This window comes from Aethalodelphis obliquidens, unplaced genomic scaffold (assembly GCF_003676395.1).
Source record: "Aethalodelphis obliquidens isolate GAN/ISIS:26980383/991018 unplaced genomic scaffold, ASM367639v1 scaffold3, whole genome shotgun sequence".
Taxonomy (NCBI): Eukaryota; Metazoa; Chordata; class Mammalia; order Artiodactyla; family Delphinidae; genus Aethalodelphis; species Aethalodelphis obliquidens.
Window position 1 is genome coordinate 36,526,787 of NW_020837947.1, and position 26,453 is coordinate 36,553,239.

The 26,453-nt window shown below is 39.3% G+C and overlaps 1 protein-coding gene across 2 annotated transcripts in view; it reads right to left on the reverse strand.

The window, feature by feature from the left end:
• Nucleotides 1–26,453, reverse strand: part of NKAIN2 (sodium/potassium transporting ATPase interacting 2) — a 979,230-nt gene that overhangs the window by 11,882 nt on the left and 940,895 nt on the right. For both annotated transcript variants that reach the window (XM_027087241.1, XM_027087234.1), the window contains one exon: nucleotides 14,282–14,342. In XM_027087241.1, the coding sequence (XP_026943042.1) occupies nucleotides 14,282–14,342 (61 nt within the window). The remainder of the gene's footprint in view (nucleotides 1–14,281; nucleotides 14,343–26,453) is intronic.

Consider the following 26,453-nt stretch of genomic DNA (forward strand, 5'->3'; position numbering starts at 1 on the left):
GACTGGGCTGAGAGGGCAATCCACTGATGAATGCTATGTTGCAAATGTTGATAACTGCTAGGGAAAACATTGCTTTCTTTCTGGCCAGTTCATAGCATCCTAAACAGAGGTACATGACTGGGTAGGTGACAAAATAAAATAAAATTTGTACTTGTTTAATCTTTACCTCATTGTAGTGATTTGCTTTTGGTCATCTGAAAACAACTCAGGAATGTTATTTTCTTTTCAGATGTTACAGCGTTTTCTCTTTGGCTTAGTTTTCCTATCTGCAATATGGGTGTGTTTTTGTCTACTTACCAACAGAGGCACAGAGATGCCCAATGATTTTAAATTAGTAAAGTGCCATGTCAGTTTAATAACTATGATTTAATAAAGTTAATAATAGTGGGATTTCAAAATTACCAAGTAAGAGGAAAGTGCTTTTTGAATAAATATTCCTCACTCAAATATGTTCCCTGTTGTGAGCTTCCCTTTTATTTAAACCTTTTAATCATGAACACTGAGTTCAGCAAACTTAGAACTGCTTTTCTAAATACATGTTGGCAGGGAGGTATTGTAATATAATATTGTACCTTGGTTATTAATGACAAAGCCACTAGGCAACACACTCTCTTTTGGAGACAGAGCTGGAAAAGGCTATGGGGGGAAATTTTAACAGGCAGTTCACAGAAAGCTAAGCCTAAATATTTGGAAGAACTCATTGAAGGACATTAAAAAATTTGTGTGGGCCTATGAAAACAGAGTGTAAATCCATTGTCTCTGCAGGTCTCTATTTCAAGGGTACTTATCTCCAGTTGCACAAAAGGAATTCAGAGCATAACCTACTGTAGCCCAAATTCAAAAGCCCCGCCTTCCTCCCACACAGACTTACTTGGTGGCAGCAGTTCAGCTTCCTGTGTGAGCTTGATGTGCTCAGTCTGGACTTGTATCTCTGAGTGGACTCAGAGCTATTTTTTTTTCTGATTAGGAAAACACAACCCTTTGTAGGGGTACTTTAGTCTGTTATTGCCTGAAAGGTCACTGAAGTGTGATGCTACAGAGAGCTTCTGGCAGGCGAAACATGCATTGAATGACATGAGACTTATTAGTTAAATCATGGCAGATGCTTCAGTTCCTAACCTTGTTCAGAAAATAACATTTTCTCAGGGTCTTAGGATTCTATTTTCCATTTTTCTCTCTTAGTTGTATCAGAACCAGATCTTCAGTATTTTAAACGTGGTAACACATTTACATATACTAAAAACTGAAAGTGGAATGCGATCACCACAATGGTATAAAAATGAAATATTTCTTTAGTTAGAGATCATTTGAGTAACCACTTTAAACTGTTGGTTCTAAAAATAAAAATGAAATATAAATTTCCACTTGATAAACTGGTTTGTCTTTTCACTCTTGCCTATTTTTGCTAATTCTCAGTGTGGCCAGTACCTTAGGTGAGATTTGAAGAAACACATGCTGGTCTTCTGCTGAGACCAGGATCTTGCTATTGAATCTTATTCTAATAATCTAATGCCATCACTGGCTATATCACAGGGAAAGTATGAAGTAGTATAATGATTGAGGGCTTGGTAGTTGGAAGACCTGGGCTCAGGTGTGCCTTCCCTTCTGACCAGCATCATATCCACAAGCAGGTCACAGTTGCTCTGAGTCTGACTTTCTTCCTTTGTGAAGAGGAGATAATAAAACAGTTCCAACTTCACAGGGTTATATGTGTTTAATACTTAGATGCATGTATTTTATGGATGCACTACAGGTAGATTTGGGATCTCATCTCTTTTAGCAAGGGATTTATACCAAAAGAATGATTCAAATTATGCTTTAAAATATATATTTAGGTTCTTTACTGAAAGGATGAGAATTTTTCAGGCCTGGGAAGTAGGTGGAGGTAAGGGTCAAAGAAGAGGACTTTGTGTTAGAATTTACTGGAATTTTGTATGGAATGACATGAGTGTGGAAATCATCAGCAGAAGCTGAGGTAGGTTTATGGAAACCCTTAATGCCCACGTGGTTGGTTAATTGTGGTCTGGCAAGCAGTAGGAATGTGACATATGTGACATATTGTGGAAAAAAAGGGAAGATATATTTTAAAAAAACTACATAGAACTGAGTTTCCATATTTCAAATAGTTTTGGAAATCACCTTATATATTATCCAAAAGGATGGGGAGAGGCTAGGCCCAGCCTGGTTTGTAGTCTATGAGACTTCGACCCATATGTAGGGAAGAGGAACTTTACAGTGGAGTGGGTGAGAATGAAGACACCAAGAGCTCATCTCCTGAACCAGGCAGAGGGGATGAAGCCAAGGCTTGGTGGAAGGATTGCTTTGGAGAGAAAAAGCTTAATGGTTCCTCTCAGATTTGGAGAGGGTTTCTAAAAGGCAGAAAGATAATTGCTAGTATAGAATTTTTGAGGTTCTGAGGGAAAAATGGAAGAAGTTTGGTAGCTTTGATTTTCTCAGGTTTGGGTACTAGACTTCAGGAACTTGGAAAGGTTTGGAGCACATCCTGTGGTGACTGTCCATGGGAGAGGAGTGAGAGCCCTGTTGAGCAGGAGAGAGCATCCAGCTGGGTTTAGGGACTCTCTCCAGCCACGTGCAGCAGCCCAGGGTTAGGAGTGGAGAAGCTGCACCTGAGCCTCGTCAGGCAGGGACATGGAAAATCCAAGGACCGTGGAAGAGAAAGCAAGGAAGGAAACTAAGTGTGCATGTAAGAGCATCACCGCTCCCCTGTGGATTCAGGAGACAGATGATGAGCAGAAAGATAAACAAAGATTCCAGTGGAGGGAAGCTCCTAAATAAAGGTGAAGAAAAATTCCTCCAGGAGGGAAGCAGGAGAACAAGGAGGGAGTAAAGATAGGAGTTTATAGTCAGGCAGAGAATTTTTAGAACTGGTGATTTTTGAGAAGCTTTCTTCCTCCATAATGAAGGTGATAAAAATTAGCCTCCTTGGTGAAGGGAACTAAGGAGGTAGCTGAAGTGAGTGGTGACAAAGATGGTAAGAGCTGAGAAGATCAAGAAATTGTAAAGCTAGAGTTAGAAAATTATGTATTCAGATATCTTTGTTACTTTCAATAACTGTGGAATCGTGTGCAGAATATGATGAAATGGCTAAGTAAACTTTATCTTAAAGGTGCCTGGCCTCACTTTGTGCCATGCCATTTGGGTGGATTAGATTTACCAGTCTCTGTTTTGTTCTCCCCTATTAGAATGGCTTTCAATTATGTGACATGCCTTGCCGTCGAAATTGGAAAGATAAGTTATTACAGGCTGTAGGCAAGCTAGACATGATTGGGTATGTCTTCTCAGCTGACATCCAGGATATATATATATATATATATATATTAGAAGGCACAGCCCACTTAAATGCAGTGGTTTTAATTAGGATGTGGGCACATCAATGCATACATATTTAGGAAAATGAAAAATAAAGCGTGCATGCTAAAATCCCCTTGTAATTTTTGCTAACACAATCTTCGCATTATTTTGCAGCCTCCAGAAAGGAGGACTAAACCTAAATTACTCATCTTTATAGAACAACAATAGCAGTTTCAGGTATGAGGATGTCCAGTGGTTACTCTAATATTTTTCCAGCCATGTGAGAAAGGTGAAACTAGATTTGCTGTATGGGGTTCATTAAAAACACTTAAGATGATTCCTGTGTGAATTATGGTGTCCATTTGATCAATACGGGTGGAAAAAGTTACCTTTTTAAAAAAGACACCTGTTCTTGTTAAATTCTGCATATCCCCCTGATTTGTCCTTTAGGTTTCGGTGGAAATGTCATTTCCTCAGGGAAGAATTTCCTAATTTTCTTAACTGGATGAGGCACCCCTGGGCTATGTCCCCCTACCCCCACTCTCCTTGTCTGAACGCTCATCACGCTTTGGCGTAGTTCCTCCTGTGAACTGTGTGCTGGGCTGTAAGTATCAGGAGGGCAAAGACAGTGTCTGCCTCGTGCCTAGTGACTAATACACAGCCTACCATGTGCAGTGGCTACTCAGCAAACATGTGTTGGAAGAATCTACGTCGAGTCTCACAGTGAAGTGATGTGTAAAGTATACCTAGAATCGGGAGACAACTTCTGCTCCCAGCATTGACTCTAAATGATTGACTCAGGGCAAAACAATTTCAGTGTTCCTTTCCTCAGCTGTAAAATTAGGGGATTAAAGCAGGTGATTGCTAATATTGTTCATAGAGCTATGATCTGCACAATTCCATATTTGTGGGATTGGTTTACATACTGATAATAGCAATAAAACATTTAAAATGAACAAATCTGCAAAGGCATCATGAATGGGAAAATTTAGTGCAAAGGAGTTGTTTCCCCTCTGGCTGTTACTACTATTATGCATTGATTTTACTAAGCAAGTTTCCAGGGAGATGAACTGCTGAATAGGGTATATTGGAACCTGAGACATGAGACATGACAATTCCCAGTTGGAAAACAGAGTGATGAAAATGGTGGGACCTGGGAGAGAAGCATCGGATTGACAGGTTTGGAGCCCACAGAAATACTGTGGCCCCCTTTTAATTTACTTCCGGGATGAAGGTATATGGATGAGTGACTATGTGTGTCCCTTTGCCTCTGTGCTCTTGGGAATTCCTTTAACATCAGCGTCATTAGTTACAAAGGCAGCAGTCCGTATCCAATTTTTTTTGTGTGTCAGGATTGTTCATGTATAAACTAGCCTTCTTTGTTGGAAACATTTGCAATTAATCCCATAAACAAACAAACAAAAAATGCAAATCCTGCACTGCCCCAGCCAACCCTGCTGACACTGAGACCAGACTGCCATCTATTATACACAGAAATGAATTGAAATTCTCACTTTGGGCCTAACCTAATTTTCCAGTGATAATAGGCATGGATTCCCAGAAGCACTCTACACCTCTTGATAGTAACATCCTCATTTCCTTTCCTGGTAAATGTTTTAAATAAGATTTTAACACCAAAGGAAATTAACCTTTAAATTAATTGTAATTTTAAAACGCCATCACTGATTTTTGTCTTCAGCCTAATTACTTTCTATTATTTAAATAAACCTCGCCTCCTGTGAGCTTTAAGTTTGTTTCTCCTTCACTCCCTGCCACACAATGCCAACCCATCCTCGTGGAGGCCTTCCTGACTCTGCTGCTGGAGCAGCCTCATTTAAATGTCACAGGATTGAGGGTTCGCCCTACGCTGCTTATTTACAAGGCACTCTTGCAGCGCTCTGTGTAAGGCTGCTCCACTCAGATGTTTTCATTCTGCATACCTGGTGGCCATCCTTAGAGAGGCAGTGTTTTTAGTCCTCCTGCTGTTAAGAAGGAGATAGCTAAGCCTGGCCTTCTGTTCCTATTAGATGCCATTTCCACCACTAAAGTAAAACTGGTCGTAATGAAATTGGCAACAGCCAGCATCATTTATCAAAAGACTAACTTTGAATGTACAGTCTTCTTTCTTAGCACGTCTCAGCTTTAGAGAGCTTTTAAGACTTCTGTTTCCTGGGCCAGCTCTTTGTCTTGTTCTCATTTGTCCTTTCAAGGTAGGACTAAGGGATCCCAGCAATTTTATTTTGTGAGCCTGTATATTGGTGCTAAAAGCATCCTGTTTTTCTGCCACTTAGCTTCTTTCCTTCTCATGTCATTATCCATGTGGGTATAGAGAGAGATGGTGAGGAAACGAGTACAGGACACCCAGTACAGGTGGACTAGGTATTAGAGAATTGGAAGAGGCAGAATAATCAAAATGGGAGATGTTTCTTTTAATCATTTCCGTAAATGTCACCACTTCTCCCTCCTTTCACATGCTGTTGCTTTCTTTTCCATTGAGGCGGATTAAACCAACTTGGATATTATTCATCTACTGGATCACATCAGTTTTCTGCACCACATACCTCCTTTATTACACCCCCGTTAAAGGTCCTCCTTTGCTACTATGAATGTAGTTACCTCAACATTGACTCTGTAGAAACAAGGTCCTGATTGTTTCGAATCAACAAAGGATAGGGAATGAATCAATTTCTTTCCCCGCTATTTTTGATTGGGGAACATTAGATTTATTTAAAGATGATCATAGTGTGCATGTATGTGTGTGTATAATAAGCAGTAGAGTATAATGGAGGAGACGTTAAGAGAAAAGGGAGAACATGAGAAGTGATTGTTAAAGAAGACTCAATTTGGACCTGAATATCCAAATTTAAAAATAAAGTGCATATGTTTTCTCTCCCCTGACCACAAGAGGGAGCAACTTAACAGCGGGCTGAAAAAAAGACCAGCACTAATTTTGGGAGACAGTGTAACAATTGTGTCACTATTAGGGAAGGCTGTTGTCACTGATAGGAGCTTGCATGTGATTGACAGGAGGCACATCTATATGTAAGCATTCGCTTCAGGTGCTGATCATCTAGTCTGTCTTTTATTTTTACATATGGCAGCTTATCTTTTCTTTCCGCTTTCTTCCATTTGTCTAGAAAACGATGAAAGCTGCTTTATTCTAATTCATTATTCATTTACTTAGAATCAATTAGGGTCTAAAAAAATGTCACATTTCCTTAGGAGTTTCCATACAGTCCAAGAAATGTTAGTGGAGAGCTGATTGATTCGTTTTTTCCCCATATACTTACTGAGTCCTGCTTCAGGTTGGGGGTAGGCTGGATGCTGAGGATGTGGTCAAGATAGCTGTGGTCCCCACTAGCATCCCCTAATACTCTTACCCTGAGGGAGTCAATATGTGCTATATTATGTCAGAAGTTCACCGATAAGCTCAGTGACCTGGGGCAAGTCATTTAATCTATATGGGCCTATAAAATTAAAGTGTTGAAATAGAGCAGTAGGCAGTAGTTTCCTATCATTTCAAACTCTGTGGTGTTCTTAGTTCACAAGAAATCTTAAGCGGAATCAAGAGTTGTAAAATTAAATAAATGCAGAGCTCCTGTGCTCTGGGAGGTTGGAAGAGGAGCAGGGTGACACGTTCTACCTTGGCCCCACTATGATTCTGCAGGGCACTAGCTCGAGGTTAGTAGCCTCTGAAGTCTGGGGCGCCAGACTCTAATCACATGTGGTTCAGTTCAGAGATGGGGAAAGTAGCAGCACATTTTGCTTTTGTGGGAGCCTGGCAGATATGGACAAGGTTATTTCACTCAGTCACCTTCAGAATTACAAAACAAATGTTATAAAGAAAACAATAATATACTACACTTTCATTTGATTGCTTGAGTATGATATTTGAACAGTAAAAATAGACACACCATTCTCATAACTCTACCTGTCAACCTGGCACCCAGGAGCTTGGCACCTTTTTTGAACTGCTAATTGCCTACCCCTTAGGTTATGTTTGGAGAGTGGTTTATAAATAATAAGAAAGAAAGCTCAGGTTACCAAACAGACTGTATAATATGGCCCTAACAACCAGATAGAAAGAAAAAGAAGAAAGGAAGAAAGCAGACATATACCCAAATGTTACCTGAGAACCAGAATTCAAAATTGTGAAATCATTCTAATTTTCTTTTTTGTTTGTTTATCTGTATTTTCTCTACATTCTGCAGTAAACTTACAGTCCTTTATAAACAGAAAGAGCCAAATATTTTTTAATGGACGAGTACTCCTCCCTTGCCACCTCTACCCTCCCCCACAGGCGGGAGAGTGTGTCCTTGTGCTCAAAGAATTGCATCCAAACTCAATGATCCTGTCAAACTGGAAAAGCGATCGAAATATACAGAACAGAGTTCAATACACAGAAGTGTAGGCCAGCAAGCTTTAGAAGAAAAATCAAACAAAAATAACAGAAAATTATTAGCTTCAGAGAAGTGAATCATTTCCTGTGGTTTGCTTTTCAAATGAAAGAGTCTATAAATCGATTATGACTTTTATCCCAAGGCCAGTTTATTTTGGGGAATTCAGGACAGGCTTTTATGAATCTGTGCTTGGTTGGTAGGTTTGTGCATGTGTGTATCTGAACATGTGTGTTTAAACATCTAGAATTAATTTTCCAATATTTTTTTCAAAATAAGCCCTCTTAGGATATTTTTAAAATGACATTCTGCATATTTTCCCGGATGATTTGAATATTTAAGGACATTTGCAAACACACTGAATCTCTTTTAGAAAAGATAGTGACTACTTAGAAAAATGGATCCACTTTCCAGAGGACTGATGTTTATTTTTATTTTTAGTTTAACTATTAAGGCAAAGGTTTATAAGAAAACATAATAAAAATTGAGAAATCATGTTGCCTATTTTTTCTATTATGGATATGTTATTATTTTTCCACAGCTGCATGTTTTCCTTTTAATTGTCACCTCTAACAACTCTAATGAAGCTGATAAGTTCTTAGTTCTATCACTGTAAGTGGACATTAGACTCTGGTGCAGAAGAGCTAAGGATTAAGGGAGAGAAGAGCTGCAAGTATAATAAAAGGCACCAGACCAGAAATCTCAGAACATTTTATTTCTTTCACAGAATACTGTCAAAGAGAACAAGTAGAGGGGAATAAAAAACACTGGAGGTCATAAGGAAAACTCAGCATGGTTGGCAACAGATGATACAGTGAAGAGCCCAGCCACAAAGACAGCTCAGCGAGGGATGCCCGCTCTCTTGGAGAAAGTCTTTTCTCCTAAGACATATCGCTGCCTTTTACAAATATATAAAAGTATGTTGTGATGGTTGCCCCACTCAAATAAGGTTCAAGTGTCAAGGCACACTCTCTGGAGCAGGTCCCAGCTTTTTTCTGGTGAGGAGCTTCTCATCTGAAGGCAGATCACCCCACCTCACAGCAGGAGATGCGGACCGCAACTCCTGCCTACTGGCAGTGAGCCAGGAGCAGGGAGGTTACCGTTACCGCCTGGAGCCTCTTACCCACAGGCATTTGATGTGCCAGTGAGCAGAAGCTAGCCCCACTCTGTTCCCCATAGGTATTTTCAAATAGCCAACAGTCACATGGTGTGTGCGTGCACGTGTGTGTGTGTGCGCGTGTGCGTGTGTATCTTTAGATATGGGATGTTATGGTCTGAGTGGTATCCCCTTCCAAATTTATCTGTTAAAGGCCTAACCTGCTATGTGATTGTATTTGGAGATGGGGCCTTTAAAGAGGTAATTAAGGCTAAAGAGGCCATAAGTACGTGGCCCTAATTCAATAAAACTGGTGTCCTTATAAGAAGAGGAAGAGAGACATGGGGGCATGCACAGACAGAGAAAAGGGGGCAAAGTGAGAATTCAGCCTTCTATAAGCCAAGGAGAGAGGCTTTACGAGAAACCAAACCTGCCAACACCTTGATCTTGGACTTCTAGCCCCCAGAACTGTGAGAAAATAAATATGCATTGTTTAAGCCACCCAGTCTGTTATATTTTGTTATTGCACCCCTAGGTGACTGATACATGGGTGCGGAATTGCCCACATCTTCCTATTTGAAATCTTTGCTCCAAGGGTGGTTGTCATCTCCTGATAGGCACAGCAGATGGCAGTGTTGTCCTGTGAGTTTGCACAGCCAGTTGGCCTGTCAGGCTGGGGCTCTGGCTTAGATAAACAGAGGGTCAGAGATGTAAACTTCAAGGCCCAGGGTTTTCATTGGGGAAATTAACAACAACTTTGCATTAAAGTGTCTATATAAGTATTTATAAAACTGGCCTCTAGAAAAGTAAATGAGATACTGTTTAAAAAGAGAAATAAAGAAAAAAATCCTAGGCATTTGATGTGCCTGCAGGAACTCCCTCTAGTTCAATGATGATTTATTGCTATTTGTGGAGTCTAAGTTTGACTCTTCGCTCATGGAGCCTGAACCCTCGCCTTAGCTCCCTAGAGTGTGGTGCCTCTGAGGCTCTCTGGCTACACTTGCTGCTGAGCCTCAGATATCAAAAATGGGTACAGAGCCGGTCCGCTTCCTATTGATGTCAAGAATATTTCAGTCTTCCAGGTGCCGTAATTAGGCCCTTATCTCCACAGTCCATTCTCAGCACAGCTACAGAACCCAAACTGTCCTGTGTTCCTTGTGAGGCTCTTAGGAATGGAAACTTAACTAATTTGGCAAGTAGGGAGCTGGCATCTCCTCCTGTACTACACTCCCATCAGGTTGCTTCATTGCAAATCCACAGCAGGTAAGAAGAGTTACACAGAGATCCTTTCCCTGTTTATATATACATTAAACTTTTCCCATCTTTCAGGACTTACTTTCTGAGAGCATTTGTGTGTGTGTGCGTGTGTGTGTGTGTGTGTGTGTGTTTTATTGTACATTCATCAAGCCAAAACATTTTTAAAGGATCAAAATAATTTTCTTTATAATTACTGAAAACTAGATAGAAATTGCAACCTTTTTTACACTTGAGCATTGGAAGTCATGTGTTCTAGGCAGTGCCTGGAGGTAAACATATAGACAGGTGATCAAGATAATGATAATGCATGGGAAATATCAATCTAAAGCATTTTACTCAACAAATATTCGTAATTGTCTGTGTGTGAGTGACCACAAGTAAACAGACCTAACTGGACAGAGAACTGGCCCAAATGAGCATCTCCTCCAGGTTGTTTAGTAGTCCCATGAATGTTCATGATAAGCATGAGTCTACTAGGATATAAAAAAAAGGAAAGTAGTTCATATCTTACTCACTGAGCAAAAAGACTAAAATTAGAAAAATTATCTATGATAAGTCTGCTTTTCTTTTAGATTAATAAAGGCACTTAAGGAGTTGTGGTCAAAATACATAAAAAGACATAAACATTATGGAAAACAGTTTATTAGATGCTTGAAAGATAAGCCTTATCTTCCAAAAGATATTTGTGACTTCACATCCCCTTGGATTTACATGGCTTTGACCAAAACTTGACCTAGGGCAGAATTCCCTAAAATGAGTTCCCTGGAATTATAATTCCCTGGCATATTAAGATTTCTTATGAAAAAAGGTTCCGTGTTCAAATGTTTGGGATATTAACTATACTTTTAGTTTCTGTAAAATGCCCTAACATCTACAGAATGACCACAGGCTGTTCCCAGGTTAAGCCTGGCCCACCCAAAACATCTGGAGACCTTAGATAGCCCCAAACCTTATTCTCTGACACTCACAGTGAACATGAATTTCATGGGGACCTCTTTCAAACTTAGCCAATCCTAAACCCTTTTACCCTGCCTTGCCTGGTCCTTTCCCTGGAAACCACAAAAAAAGCACTTGCTTACAGTTCTGCGTGTGTGTGTCTCTCTCTCTTTCTCCTCCCTCCCTCTCTCTCTCTCTGTCTTTCTCTCTCTCCTCTGTCTCTCTCTCTCTCTGCCTCATGACCCACGATGATGCTTTCCCTGAGTGGCCCTGCATCGCATGCTGTGTTCTCCCTAGGGAACCGTGAATGTAGTGAAACCCTTTTTGGTTTCTCTCTTTGATCGGCTTCTGGCCTCACTGTATCTCATCCAACACAATATGGTTAAAACAAAACTGGATTAGGACAAATTGGACATACTTCTTTATTGCAGTACTCTCAGAGATGTTAATACATACATGTGCATTCTAAATTTTCAGTGTCAAACTTACTTGGCTTTGGAATCTTTTTTGAGCAGTATAGCTTATGGACTAGCATTTCTGGGATCCCGCTTGGGAGGTACTATTCTGGAGAGATACCGATTATCTGTCTAGGAGACTTGGTGTGTCAGTATTTTTCTGAAGATAAAAATGCAGACATCATTGTGAAATAAAATCAAACATTATAGTTTAGAGAAAGCTCAATTCCCATATGAAATTTAACCTATAGACTCATCAAGGATTTGGCACAAAGACACTGAATGGTTAATAGCTGAATGAACTTACATAGTTTGTGGAGTCCATACATTTTAAAATCCATATATCTTTTACCTTTCCTAATATTTACCCTTCCAACAGAATAAATCTTTTGGGCATAGGACAAGTGCTTACTAGATATCTTCTCATGCATCTTTGTTAAGCACCTCAAACTTAACCTTTCCAAACTGAACCAGTTGCTGCATCCCCATTCTACTTTCCTCAAGTGACATTTTCATCTATCCATTCACTCATATCAGAAATTCAGAAATCTATCAGTCTCTTCCTTACCGCTTACATAGTACCCATCCATAGCCCATTAATCAGTATTATTTTTATGTTTAATAACATATCTATCCTCTCCCTCTCCAACACTGGGCTTAGTCCAGACCCTCATATCTCAGTCATTTTCATGGTGTCCTGATCTGTCTGTCTTTCCTTCATCTCGACCCTCCCGTTCAAGTCTCTCCTTCATACTGATACCATTATGTTTTTTCTGAAGTGCATTTCTTTTTTTTTTTTTTTTTTTTTAAATATTTATTTATTTATTTTTGGCTGTGTTGGGTCTTCGTTTCTGTGCGAGGGCTTTCTCTAGTTGTGGCGAGCGGTGGCCACTCTTCATTGCGGTGCGCGGGCCTCTTACTGTCGCGGCCTCTCTTGTTGCGGAGCACAAGCTCCAGATGCGCAGGCTCAGTAGTTGTGGCTCACGGGCCCAGTTGCTCCGCGGTATGTGGGATCCTCCCAGACCAGGGCTCGAACCCGTGTCCCCTGCATTGGCAGGCAGATTCTCAACCACTGCGCCACCAGGGAAGCCCTGAAGTGCATTTCTGATTGTTACTCTCTTTCTATTAACTGCCAATTCATTGGCCATCATGCTATACAAAATAAAGTCCAGACTCCTTACTCTGTGATAACCGTTTTTCTACTATCTCATCTTTTCCAGTCATCTCTGGGTACCCTTCTCTAGCACAGAATATAATTCAGTCATATTAACCTGACTGCTCTGCCCCCAACATGGCAGGCTGTGATATGTCTTGGTTCTTTTTCACCTTTTGCCTGGGATCACCTTACTCTCGTATCAGCTATCCAAATATCTATTTATTTTCCAAGACCAAGCTCAAGAGTGTCCTTCTCTATGAAACCTTTCCTGATTCCTTTCCTAACACCCCACACTATACACTCTACAGAGCTTTATTATACTTATTTGTTCACATGTTTCTTTCCCCTACAAAATGCTTAATTCCTAGAAGTAAAAGACTGCATATTACTCATCTTTTTTTTTTTTTTAATAAAGTTATTTATTTATTTTTGCTGCGTTGGGTCTTCGTTGCTGTGCGCAGGCTTTCCCTAGTTGTGGCGAGCAGCGGCTACTCTTCGTTGTGGTGCGCGGGCTTCTCATTGCAGTGACTTGTTGCAGAGCACGGGCTCTTGGCACGCGGGCTCAGTCGTTGTGGCTTGCGGACTCTAGAGCGCAGGCTCAGTAGTTGTGGCACACGGGCTTAGTTGCTCCGCGGCATGTGGGATCTTCCCAGACCAGGGATTGAACCCGTGTCCCCTGCCTTGGCAGGCGGATTCTTAACCACTGCGCCACCAGGGAAGTCCCTACTCATCTTAAAATATCCCAAAACTGACATAGCACTTGATACATTGAGGAGTGTTTTACAAACACTTATTTGTAAAGGACTATCATTTCCTTTTGCAAACAACAATAAAAACTATGCACTGTATATTTCTAATTTTACATCGTGTGTGAGTATGATTGAGAATGTACCTCCACTAAATGAATCACATGATACAGCCTCCTTCTTTCTAGTATGACTGGAAAGTAAAGAAGAAACACATATTTCTCTTTGAGTATTTTCCTCGAATCATCCTATTAACAGAGCAGTGGATCCTCATCTTTTCCTCCACTGTCTCAACACCCCAATCATTATGAATATCTTTGGAAACCAAGAAAAATGATTCCCAGCTCTGATTTTTCCTCAGAATAAATATAGCTGTATGGGCAAGTACCCAGAGAGCATTGAAGTACTTTTTCCAATCCTCCTATTTCAGATCCTTAGGGGGCAAGGAAGGAGTGAAACCTTCTACCTGCCAATTTTTAGAAGAGCAGAGGACAATGGAGCCACTTAGAGGCTTGTGAGAGGGTACCTCCATTTAAACTCTGGATCAAGTAGTAGTGCGGAATGCTGAGACTCTGACATAAAGTTCTAGCTATTTGAATCAAATTGTAGGAAAGAATAGGAAATATGAACGTTTGGTTTCATGAAGACAAATTTCTTGAATCAATCTGGAGTCAGTTCTTGTGAGAATTTTTGGAACTATTGCAAATTGTTGATTGTTGGGATTTGTAGTCCTGGGTGAAACTGATTAGTTATCTATATGCTGGATACTTTTATGAAAACCATTTTAGCCTAATGGGCACAAAGGGCTTAGTCCCTATTCTAATGATGTGTTAAGGGATATTGCCTGAGAAGTAGGAAAGCAGGTAAGAGGCAGTAAAGAAGATGCTCTGAACTTGAAAGAAACAGAACAGAGCTTTAATACTTACAGCTGTCCTCTTCTTCAGTTATACATTTCACAACATAACAGGCGTAGATGAACCCTGCCAGCTGAAACAAAACAAAGATGCTTTAGACATGTGGCAAAGGCAACAGTACTGGATCTCACTGGGGGAGCGACTTTTCAAAGGCATGTGGTTTTGACTAGATTCAGTGTTCCAAAAGAGTTCATCAGACTGGATCTGGACTCCAGTGTGGATTCTTGATTCATATAATGTGCCTTATAAGTGAATATATTACTCTGTTTTCCTTTGTTCTGCATTTATGTTTAAGATTTGTTAATTGCCAACCAATCTACAACAAGTTATTTTAGATCCAGAGGAAAAATACAGGATTATGGCCATTCATCAATGGATTAGCATTTGCATTTGTGCCAATCAACTTCTAATTCACTTTTCATTAGCCCAGAGCCTAAGATACTAAAATTGGACTCCTGCTGACTATCAGAAAAATGTTCTGAGAGAAAAATATTAAGGAGATTCCTTGAAATGTTGCCTCAACACTTTGTAAGTAAGAAAAACTCTTATTTAGACCAGTAACAGGAACCAGGACATACCGAGTATAGTTAAGATGACATGATACAGAGGAGCAACGGGGTGGGTAACTGTAAGGAATATCACAATGCATTTGACTGGGATTGCACACATCAGAGCATCCTTTCTGAAGCATACAACAGAGGTCCCTGTGGTCAGGGAAGTCTTTGCTCACTGAAATAGTATCTGTGAAGGAGCACAGTAAAGCCCCTTGATATATGTCCCCTCAGATGGTGTAGTTTTGTATTCCTTCATATAAGTATAATTATTTAGTCAAATAATGAGCACTGGTATAAGGAAGCAAACTAATTTCCTGATATGTGGAAAATTTTTTTTCCAAAACAATCCAGTTTGGAGGAATCCTTAAAGGCATGTCCTCAGGACAGTGATGAAAAGTTTTCACGGTGACATTTCAGACAGGCATTGATCCTACAGAGTACTTGGCATCGGGGAAGGGAACCTTGGGAAAAAGGCTAGAGTCTTCAATCAGGAAGCTAAGGTACGGGGCAAAAAGTTGCTGCTGTGATAAACCTAATGAACTTGTTTTCCATTAGCTGACAGATTGCAGTATTTCTGGAAGATGTGAGTGGAACATTTTAAGTCACAGGGTACACTGATAGGTATTTAATGAGAAGAACTATTTGGAGACAGAGGTCCGGTTAAAAGCAACTTTAGAAAATCTTTAATTTTAGTTTGAGAAAGAAAGCACGTTCTGGCAGATTCTGTTCTTTTCCAAAGAGATCTGGCATGAGATAAAACAGTGGTTTTCCTGGCACAGAAATAGTGACCCTGCTTAAGAGAGAGCAATGAATGAGAAAGCAGACTTATGCAAAATATTCTCCACAAGCTTTTGTTTTCAGATCCTGGCTGAGAGGGACAGTGGACCCGCTGCCCTCGCACCCCCAAGTGTAGTATCTGAACCACCACACATAGTAACAGAGAGCTAGATAACATACCACTGATGCTACATTAGCACTTAGGTTTTTAAAAATATGTTAGAAAAGTCATCAAATAAGGATTTTTCTCTTTGAAGTATACGTTGCTATTGGCAATAAAATTGTGATAGTAAGAACAGTCTCCTTATATAATGGAATCATCAGGTTACTGTTTTTATGGGACTTATTTTTAGAATACAGGGTACTGTTAAAAACCAGTGTATCCTATTTGGCTTTAGCAAAGATATTGATTTGACCAAACAAAATCACACAGTGATTTGAGCATTTTCACAGATAATGGAGAAGCAGATTAACACTTCTTAATCTTTTATCCACCAGGGCCCATGAAAATGCCTGTATCACTGAGGGACCTAGTCCCATGCGTACTCTGTCATGGGTGCTGAATCCGACTGTGGCGAGGTAAAGAGGCTATGGGTTTGGTTAAATCCCCTGGGTACTGCCTGTATCTCCCCTTCTTCCTCCACAGGAAGGCCTTACCATTGTGGCTAAATGCCATAGATTTATCAGTAGTTTATCTCTTCTTTTCAGTTTAAAATACTTACTACTTGAATTATCTACAAAGCAACTTTTTTCCTAATCACAAACTTTTCTCTTGATTTTCACTCATCACTTAATTACTTTTAAATGAAAATCTAGGTAAAGAGCATTGATAAATTCTGAGATTCAGGGCCAGTGAGTTTAAACTTCTCATTAAAGTGTCACTAGAATCTAGATTACTAACCGTACTCCCAGAATGCAGCCAAGGCACTGTATTTTGCTTACCAGTGATCTTTTAATTGTATTCGGTTGCATTCTTTAACTATCAGGGGAGTGACTTTGATATAAAAGTAAATCCTGCTGCATTTCATTACAAAAGCTTGCTGATTAAGAGAACTTCACCTTTTAAATTGGTCACCTCTAAATACAAATGGAAATTGGTTTCTCCCAAATTAATAAAGATTCATAAACCTCTGTTACCTTTCAATTTTCCTACACCAAATACATTTCTAATTTAATTTTTACTCCCTCACAGCAACTTATAAATTTACCTACAGAAAAGCAGTTTCAACGAATTTCTTACAGCTCTGAATACTTCCTATAACATGCAACTCTGCTAACTGCTGCCCAGGCCACAAAGATGAACCAAGCCAGGGTTTCCCAACCTCGGCACCACTGACATTTTGGGTTGAGTAACTCTTTTTTGTGGACTCTGTTATGCATTATAGGATGTATAACTACTAACATCCTATGATCGAGACAGTTGATAATTGAGATAATCCAAAATGTCTCCAGACATTGCCATACATCCCTTCAAAGGCAAAACTGCCCCTCGTTTAGAGCCACTGTTTTAGACACAGTCTAAAGGATTTTGCAGTCTTGTAGCAGGGGTACACATATAATTGTACTTCAAAGTAGATTAAGATAAGTGCCAGGAGGAAAGAAGAAAATTGATTGTCTCCTAACTGACAAACGGTAAACTGGGTGATTTCACGCGTTAGCTCGTTAATCCTCACAGCTACCTTTGGAAGAGCATTATATGTATTTTTGCAGAGGAGAGGTAAAATGGGCCTGGCTTTTCCTGAGCGAGTTCATCAAGCGGGGAAGTTATAGACTGTGTTCAAGGAAGAGCCAGTCCTTCCATCTGATGAGAGTTTGTGACCTCATATTAGAGCAACGGAAATAAAAGCTGTGAAGACAGATTAGGGCTTTAACCAGAGGGCTTTGAGTATGTATCAAATTGCAATTCAAACTATGTAATTTTCTATGCAGTACACTTAAGGAGCACCCCATCTTCTACTGAAGAAGTATAAAATTTTTCACAAAATACATATCCTTCCTAATGTGATGTATAGTCCCTGTCTAGCCTCATTTCCCACCACTCCTTGTCTCAGAATTTATGACAGTATTAAGGTGTTGGTAGTTTGCAGACATACATCAGGTGGTTGCCCTCTGTTCTTTAACTCTTTAACCCCTTCTGCCAACAAAGTATGCGAATGCCCTACATCTCCTCCTCCCTTCCTTCCTTGCTCAGCTCTCCACCTTTGAGTAGTTCTAACTCATCCTTTAAGACTGAGTTAAAGTGTTGCCTTCCCAAAGAACTGGCAATCCATTCCCAGTGTAGGTTGTAGGTTGGCATTTTGGAGATAGACCTCGAGAGATGGGGGTGGAAGGCTTTGAGAGGGTAACGGGAAAGGTGAGAACATCTTCCAAGCAGAGCTCAGGCAACCTATGGGAAGATGTGGATTATGTTCAGAGAGGAGCAAGAGGCCCTGTTTCAGAGGAGTTTGGGCAATGTGAAGGGGTGTAATGGTTCCCAAAGTAGGAAACAGTGACCTACATGGTCATAGTGGATATGAATACCTGGAATGAAAATAAAATTATTTTATTCTGTTCCTTATTTAAAGATAGCTCAGAGTAACAATGAAAGATACCAGTGGTATTATACTAGGCAAACATATAATTATACACTTGTAACAAACCAAAATATTACAGTTGTCTTAGTCTTTGGCATTCAAAGCAGAGCTAAGCCTAAATCTTTTAATTTTTATTCATCTTTTCACCTTGATACATCTAATATGATTTATTCGCTTCTAATTCACCTGATAGGGAATTATATATCATCTTGATATCATTACTGGCTGAAAGGAAATGATATTTTCTCTCTATAACTAAATCAGATTAAAATTCTTTTTTGTATCTACAAACCGAATTATGACTGTATATCCCAGAAATTCACTTAGAAGCTAATAGAGAAGAGGAAACTGAAGGCTTTTGGTAAGTATTTAAAAAGATTTAATTGTAATAATTGAAAATGTAATAGCCTTAGTGTTTAAAATACTATCTTCTGGACTTTTTTTCAGGAAGTTGGAGTAGACATACTTTTCCCTAACCCTCCCACTAAATACTGCTGAAAACCCTGGACATTATATATATAAAACACACATAGGAAGACTCTGAAATATGGAAAGAAGGTAGACTGGCTAGGAATCTTGGGACCCAAAGAAGGACATGGGAGTGAGTCTCCTATTTTTCTTTTGTCTCATATATACCATACTTGGGGCTGAAGAAGCCCATGACACAGAAATGCCAATAGGCACAGATAAAAGAGCCCCAACAAAAGCTTGCTCTCGCTAACCAAAGGACCAGGAAAGGGACAGCCTAACAAGACAGAAAAACAATTTAAGACAATAATAGCCCTCTTTAGCCAACACCACAGAAAAAACTGTAACCCCACTCCCCAGCCACAGCAACAAAGAAGAGGGAGCGAGGTCTTCCCTCCTGGCCAGGCTGTGGTGTCTGAGAAGTGAGGCAGGGAGCCTGGACTTTCATTCCTGCCAGGAAGGAGGAAGTCCCCCTCCGTAGTGTCTGTAGAGACCCCCAAAGGGAATCTAGACTTCTGGCCTCACTCTGTAGTAAGAAGGCACCCCTCCCTTCCCAACTGGGTGGTGTCAGAGGAGGCTTAGTGGAGAATCAGGACTTTCACCAATGACCAGCAGTAATGAGGTCAATGCCCTGCCCCTGTGGTGTTAGATGAAGCCAGCTGGGAGCAGTAACAAGGCACTCCTACCCCTCCTAGCCTTCCCTGGTACCCTGGTACCTTGGTACCCTGGAGGTACCAGTGAAGGCTGAGTAGAGAGCAGGAACTTCCACTGTCTCCAAGCCTTAATGAGAAGCCCTTCCTCTCTTGAGTATCAATAGAGTCTGAGTGGGGAATCTGGACTTCTAACCCCTGCTCGGAAGTAATGAGTCAGTGTCTCTCCTTCCCCTGCCAAAGGAGCGCCAGAGAAAGCCAGCTAAACAGAAGATTTAAGGAAGATATAGAGTCTCATAATATAATACCCAAAGTGTCCATGTTTCAATTTAAAATTCCTCACTGTATCAATAAGGATAAAGTTTTCAACATGAATGAAAACAGACAACCAATGGAAGCTAACACAGAGCTGGATGATGTTAGATGTTAGAATTAGATGATGTTAGATGTTAGAATTATCTGGCAAACATTTTAGAGTAAAAAAAAATGCTTCAGCAAGAAGTTATGAACACACTTGAAATGAATGAAAAAAAAAGTGTCATCAAAGAAATAGAAGATATAAAGAAGAACCAGACTGAAAATTTAGAACTGAAAAAAAAAATTCAGTAACCAAAATTTAAAAAACTCAATTGCAGAATGGAGGAGACAGGACTGAATCAGTGAACTTGAAGATAGAACAATAGAAATTACCCAATATACACGAGGAAAAAAAGTAGACTAAAAAAGAAAATGAACAGAGCCTCATACAGCCATAGGACTATAATAAGACATCTAACATTTGTGTCATTGGAGTCCTGAAAGGAAAGGAAAAAAAGAGCAGTACTGAAAAAGTACTCGAAGAAATAGTGACTGCAAATTTTCCAAATTTGACTTATGTATTCAAGAGGCTGATTGAAGCCCAAACAGGAAAAACCCAAAGAAATTCATACCAAGATTCACGATGGTCAAAATTTAGAAGACCAACTACAAAAATCTTGGAAGAAAAAAGACAGAAGTATTTATGTATAGCCACTCTGGAAAAGAGTTTGAAGTTTTCTTAGAAAAACTAAACACACAACTGCAATATAACCCAGCAACACACTCCTGGCCATTTATGCCAGAGAAAGGAAGATGTGTTTGCACAAAAACCTGTACACTAAAGCATATAGCAGCTTTATCCATAATAGCCCCAAACGGGATGCAATCCAGATGTCCTTCATTGAGTGAGCTGCTCAACAAACTGGCATATCCGTATTATGGAATACTACTCAGCAGTACAAGAAAGGGACTAGTGATACATGCAACGACTTGTATAAATTTCCATAGAATTATGCTGAGTGAAAAAAGCCAATTCCCGAAGGTTGTATACTGTATGATTCCATTTAAATAACATTCTTGACATGACAAAACTAGAGAAATGGAGAACAGATTACTGGTTGCCAGGACTAGGGAAGGTGGGGTGTCACAGGGAAGTGGATGTGGCAACACAAAGGATTCTTGACTGCACCACTGTCAGCATCCTAATGGTGATATTGTACTATAGTTCTGCAAGATGTTACCATTGGGCAAAACTGGATAAAGGGTACACAAGATCTCTCTGTATTATTTCATACAATTGCATTATGTATTTCACAATTATTTTCTATGTATTTCTATAATTATTTCACAATAAAAAGATGAATTTAAAAATACTACATTTAGGCAACTGTCATTTATGTTAAAAGACCTTTTTGTATTGTTATTATAATTTCTAAATTTGCAAATATATTTAAACAAGGTGGATGTACTTGTTTTCTTAAGTACAAAGACACATTTTAGTTCTGAGCCCTTAGATCAACATAGAAGTTCACAATAGTTTTTTATGCTGATACAATATAGAATTATTATTCAATGCTCCTTTTTTGACTGGGGTGGAGATGGGGGTAGCAAACACTATTTTTTTTTTTTATCTGCAAATGTCTCATTCTCAAATAGATTTGTTCTGTGTTTCATTTAAATCATCTATTTTTGTTCTGAATTCATAATTCAGATGTTATAAGCCCATGCTTTTTATAATATGAATTTGAACAGAAGGATATTATATGCTCACAAAATATACTTTTAAGTTGCAAATGATTTTACTTGCTCTTTTGCATCTTATTCCATTTACGTATTTCAAGATTGCTTTAGCAAAATATTCTAATATGATTATATCAGTGTTATTAATGAAGGTCTTTTATATGAAATATTTTTTATGTAGACTGGTGTATCATTTCAGTTGTCCACCAGGTGATTCTTATCCTAAACTATTCCAATGGCTGGGCTATTAAGGAGCATGTTGCAAATTTTCTTTGCTATGAATAATCCAGGTGCAGTTATCAATCTACAATAACTCATGGAGGATTGCCTTTAGGGCTGTTGTGAACTTTCACAGCCTACTGAGTCAGAAAAGCTTTTCAGAGGATCAGAAACATATCTTAATACCAGCCTTTAGGTATTGTGTCGCATCACCAAGCATGACCGTATTAAACACTTTTTAAAAGATTAAATAAAGGTAGACGTACATGCAAACTTGCCTTATCTTCTTAAGGCTGGGAAATGGACTGAACTGCATGCCAACGCTGGCTTAACCAATAATTCCCGTTCTAAATTGGCCTCTGGAGACTGGTAGATTTCTTCAGGCCAACCTTACCAAAGAGTTACCCGGGTTCAAATGAGTCTAATGTATTAGTAAAGCTGGAAGAGCAGGAGATACTCAGGCAGCATAAAAGACGAGTAATAAAATTCAAATGTCATCATGGTTAATGCCTCATTCAGAGTTTAAATATCCCATTAGTTTTAAAAACTGTACTGAGAGCAGTGGTTCAACCATTCTATACATCTGCCATTTGGGAGGTGATCAAATAAATGGCTGATCTAGTGCAATAGAACTGCCACAAGATACCTTTAGTTTTTGAGACAGGACCCATAATGGGAGTTTGTAACCAAAATTGTTCATTGAAAATAACTGGCATTATGTTATACACCTAAAGCGAATACAATGTTATATGTCAATTATATCTCAATTAAAAAAAGAAAATGATTGGGAAATGCAAAAAGCAACCTGTCAACAACACGCTACTATTTTGGTAATAAAACTAAGTTTGATGATAAAACTAAGATTGTATACATGTCAGAGGTAATAGGGACCCTGATTTATTTATAGTGAAGCACTTGAGAAAGAGAAGTGCTACAATGTTCTGTAAAATGTATAAACAATCAATACTGTCCAGTAGCAGCTTTGAACAAAGTAAGTACATGATTCTTTTGTGAGCAAATGGTACAAATAGCATAATTTTTGCTCAGAGATAATAGGGATCCTAAAGCAAAAGTAGTTGTACAAGTAAGACATGCAAAAATAAATTAGCCCATCTCAGGTATGTCGACATCAACAGACAGGGTTAAAAGAGTTCAGTGTGTTTCATTGGAGGAAGTGTGCTGTTCTAGAGATGATAGTGAGAGTACAAGGCTAGATTCTTCTGAAGAGACTAGGAGAATTGTACTGCAATACTAGTTGCAAAAATGACCTGTGTTTTTAAAAAAGGTGCTAAAACTATATTAACATTTCTCCCTTTTTCAGAGGTGCTAGATCAGAAGATAAGGAAAATTTGGAATATATAACATACTTGGTGCTTCAGCACATATCACACCATGATATTTCAAGAAATCATGAATAAGATGACATTGTAAGAATATGTATATGTAAATGTATAGTATGTGCGTGGAGACTATGCACTGGATCTGTATCTGGTTAAAGACTTAGACTCTGAAAAGAGCCGCAGTGAAGAGATCAGTTTAGAACTGGAGGGCAGTTTCAATAAGCATGCTTCAGGTATCTCACCCTAAGTCCTGTTCTGCATGTCATTTTAAAATTCTTGAGAAAGAACAACAATGGTCTGATGATCAAATTCTGTAACTATACGGAGGATGCCTAAACTAGCAGTGTGGTCCTTGGCTAGCTGAAGAGAATTACTGTGTGTAGCACAAGGGAGGTGAATAGCCCCACTTCCTTCTGGTCTCATCAGTCAAAATACTGACAGTGTTCAATGCTGGTACCACAGTTGAAGAGAGATACTCAGCAGAATTGTAACCACACTGTGAAGGGAGATGGAGAAATGAGATAGGATGAGTGAACTTCCCAGCTCATAGAAAGTTGTTTACAAACATGGTGAGGATGGTGATGATGATGATAGAGAATTTCCCATGCAGATTGATGGTTGACTACTTCCTGGGAACATCACTGAAAACCCCATGACCTCTGTGATCACTTCCCTTCAGAGATTTAAAAAATAAGTAATGAGTAAATTATCATTGTTTAGAAATAAAAGTTGGAAATAGTAAGTCCATTCATGTTTTCTGTATAAATAATATTTCTGTATAATTTCTGTATAGTTAACATTTAGCAAGGAGCAAAGTGAACACATCTACCTATGTTAGTTTAGTAAATATTCTGTTTTTCCATGTTAAAGTAACTGGTGAAATATAGCAGGCCATTTAATATTTGGGTGATGGTGAAAAAGACATTGTCTTTGGTCTCTAGATTCTGTCTGGTCCACATTTCTAGGGGAATCTAGGATCCTTAGAATAATACTGCTGCACATGTGTGGGCACAAGGCCTCTGTTTAGGCAGAAGTCATTCCTTTCAATAGGATACTAAGTAGATTAGACTCCACTAGAGACCTTTCTGGAATTGACCAGTTATCATCTTCCAGACTAGAAGTTGATTTGCATTTAAGTGTTTCTTTACAGAAACAGGAGCTGACTCAAGAAATACAGCTGGGACTCGTAAGTCTCACTGGGCAAACTACAAGTCGGATATCAAACTCCTTGCTGGCTCTGTCGATGCCAGCTGGAATGTCCCCATGGCTTGGAGGCATATGCTGTCCTCTCACAGCCCGGAATTTTAGTCCAGGCTGACTGGTTACGTGGTGGGAGGTGTAAGAGAGTTAATGTTATTCAACTTTGATGAACCTTCATGAGGTGTTTCTTCTTTTGGCAAATAATGAGGATCAGAAAAAGTGTTAAATGACAAGCTCATCATTATAAAAAAATTATTGGGCTTCTCTGGTGGCGCAGTGGTTGAGAGTCTGTCTGCCGATTCAGGGGACACGGGTTCGTGCCCCGGTCCGGGAAGATCCCACATGCCGCGGAGCGGCTGGGTCCGTGAGCCATGGCCGCTGAGCTTGCGCATGCGGAGCCTGTGCTCTGCAACGGGAGAGGCCACAACTCCCGTTGTGGGAGGCCCGCGTACAGCAAAAAAAAAAAAAAAAAAAAAAAATGATGTCAACAAGAATAGTGCTCTCACTGTAGTAAAAAAGATAAAAAAAACCCAAAAACTAAAAAGGAAACATCGGCATACCAGCTAGAGAGAAGAGTTGCTTCAAAATGTTACAGTAAACCTTACTATTAAGGTTTTGAAAATATAGTTAAATAGGAAGCTTAGAGTAATCAGTCCCTTTACCATGACATCTGTGGGAATAAGCTTTACGCTCTATGAAAAGGTATTTTGTGTAGCATTCAGTGAAGCTTGCTTCTGAAGCAAAGTACTTTCTGTAACATGTGGCAGAGGAAGATGAATGGGAATGAAGGTACTAACAGGAAAAGAACTCCCAAGGGGAATAAGATGTAGATTGTGGAAGACACAAATTTGAAGACCAGTTTCTTCCCAAAGCAATTTTAAAAAGCACAAAACTGAATTAAAGTGTCATTTAAAAGACCCGTCAGCTCTATCCATGTGCAGCAGGGTAATCTAGTTGGACTGAATAACTTTGGAGTCAGAACTTGGCTATGATTGGTATTCTTCACTGTTCCTCTCTTCCTTTCTACCTGAGTTACCTTCTTTTCAACCTAAATCCTACATTATCTTCTTTCTACATAACACACAGCCAATATGAGGGTGAAAGATACAGGTCAAGGACTTCAGAATAAAAGGATTTCATTAATTAATGGTAACACAATTGTTACCACTTGGGAATATATAAACTAGGAAAAACTGCAACTGTATTTGTGTGTTTTACTTTTTCATTTTTCAATGTTTAAACTTCAAACAACCAATCATCTAACGAACCCCTCACGTCCTGGGAGGTAGAAAAGGAAAGACTAGTGATTACTGTTCAAGGTAATAGCTAGCATTGTTGAAGTGTTCACTATATTCTGGGCATATGTTCACATCTTTACGGCTATTGTTCTATCTATTCTTTCCAGAACCAAGGAGAGATTTTCCATATTACCCATGATTTACAAATGAGAAAGCTGAGGCTTGAGGGAATTAAGTGATGCTCCAAGATTAAGAGATAGTAAGAACTTGAATCCGGTTCTACAAACCTGAAATACTATGTTTTTCACTTTTACATGGTATTGTTAACTTATCCAACTGGCAAAACTGACTACTGTCGCATGAGGGAACATAAGATTGTAAAACTCTGAGTGAATTCATATTCAGAAAGAAAAATCCTAAAATTAAGTTCACCAACTTTTCCAAGTTGAAATTGGAATATAGAGGATAGTATTGAGCTTTGGATTAGCAGAGGTTGGAAATCAGCAAGAAAAAAACTGGCTCAGCTATCAAACAAACCATGGAGGAGTTTAATGCCACTTGTGGGGAGCCTGGGGTGTGTAGAAGAACTGGAATGTTCCTCTCACCCATTTAATTACCATTTCAGTTCTCTTTCAGTGATTCCAACTCATCATGATTTTATAGTCCTCCTCTGAATTGTTTATATATGCCTCTACACACCAGAGTGGGCTTCTTATATTAGAATATATTGGTGAGCACCTAATTACCATCAGTTTACTGTTGGTGAGCAAGGCAAGCCTCACATTAGGTGGATGGTCATAGGGGCGGTGTGGTTCCAAGAGCCTGAAAATCTAATCAATGGCTCTCCTTGCTCATATGATAAAGAATTGATACCAAAGCATTCAGGAACATGTGTGATTTGGCCCAAGGTTATCCTTCCAGCCCCAACTCTTGTGGCTCCCCTTTAGTCTTCCATATTAAATCTCCAGGTAGTTACCCCCATATATATGACATACTGTTGGATACCTTCATGCTTTTGAATATGGCATTCTCCTATCCAACAAATAAAATTGAATACCATATAGTGAGTGCCTACATGCAGCATGGGCTACTTCAAGACTACTTTTCAGGGAAGTGTTTCCCAAATGT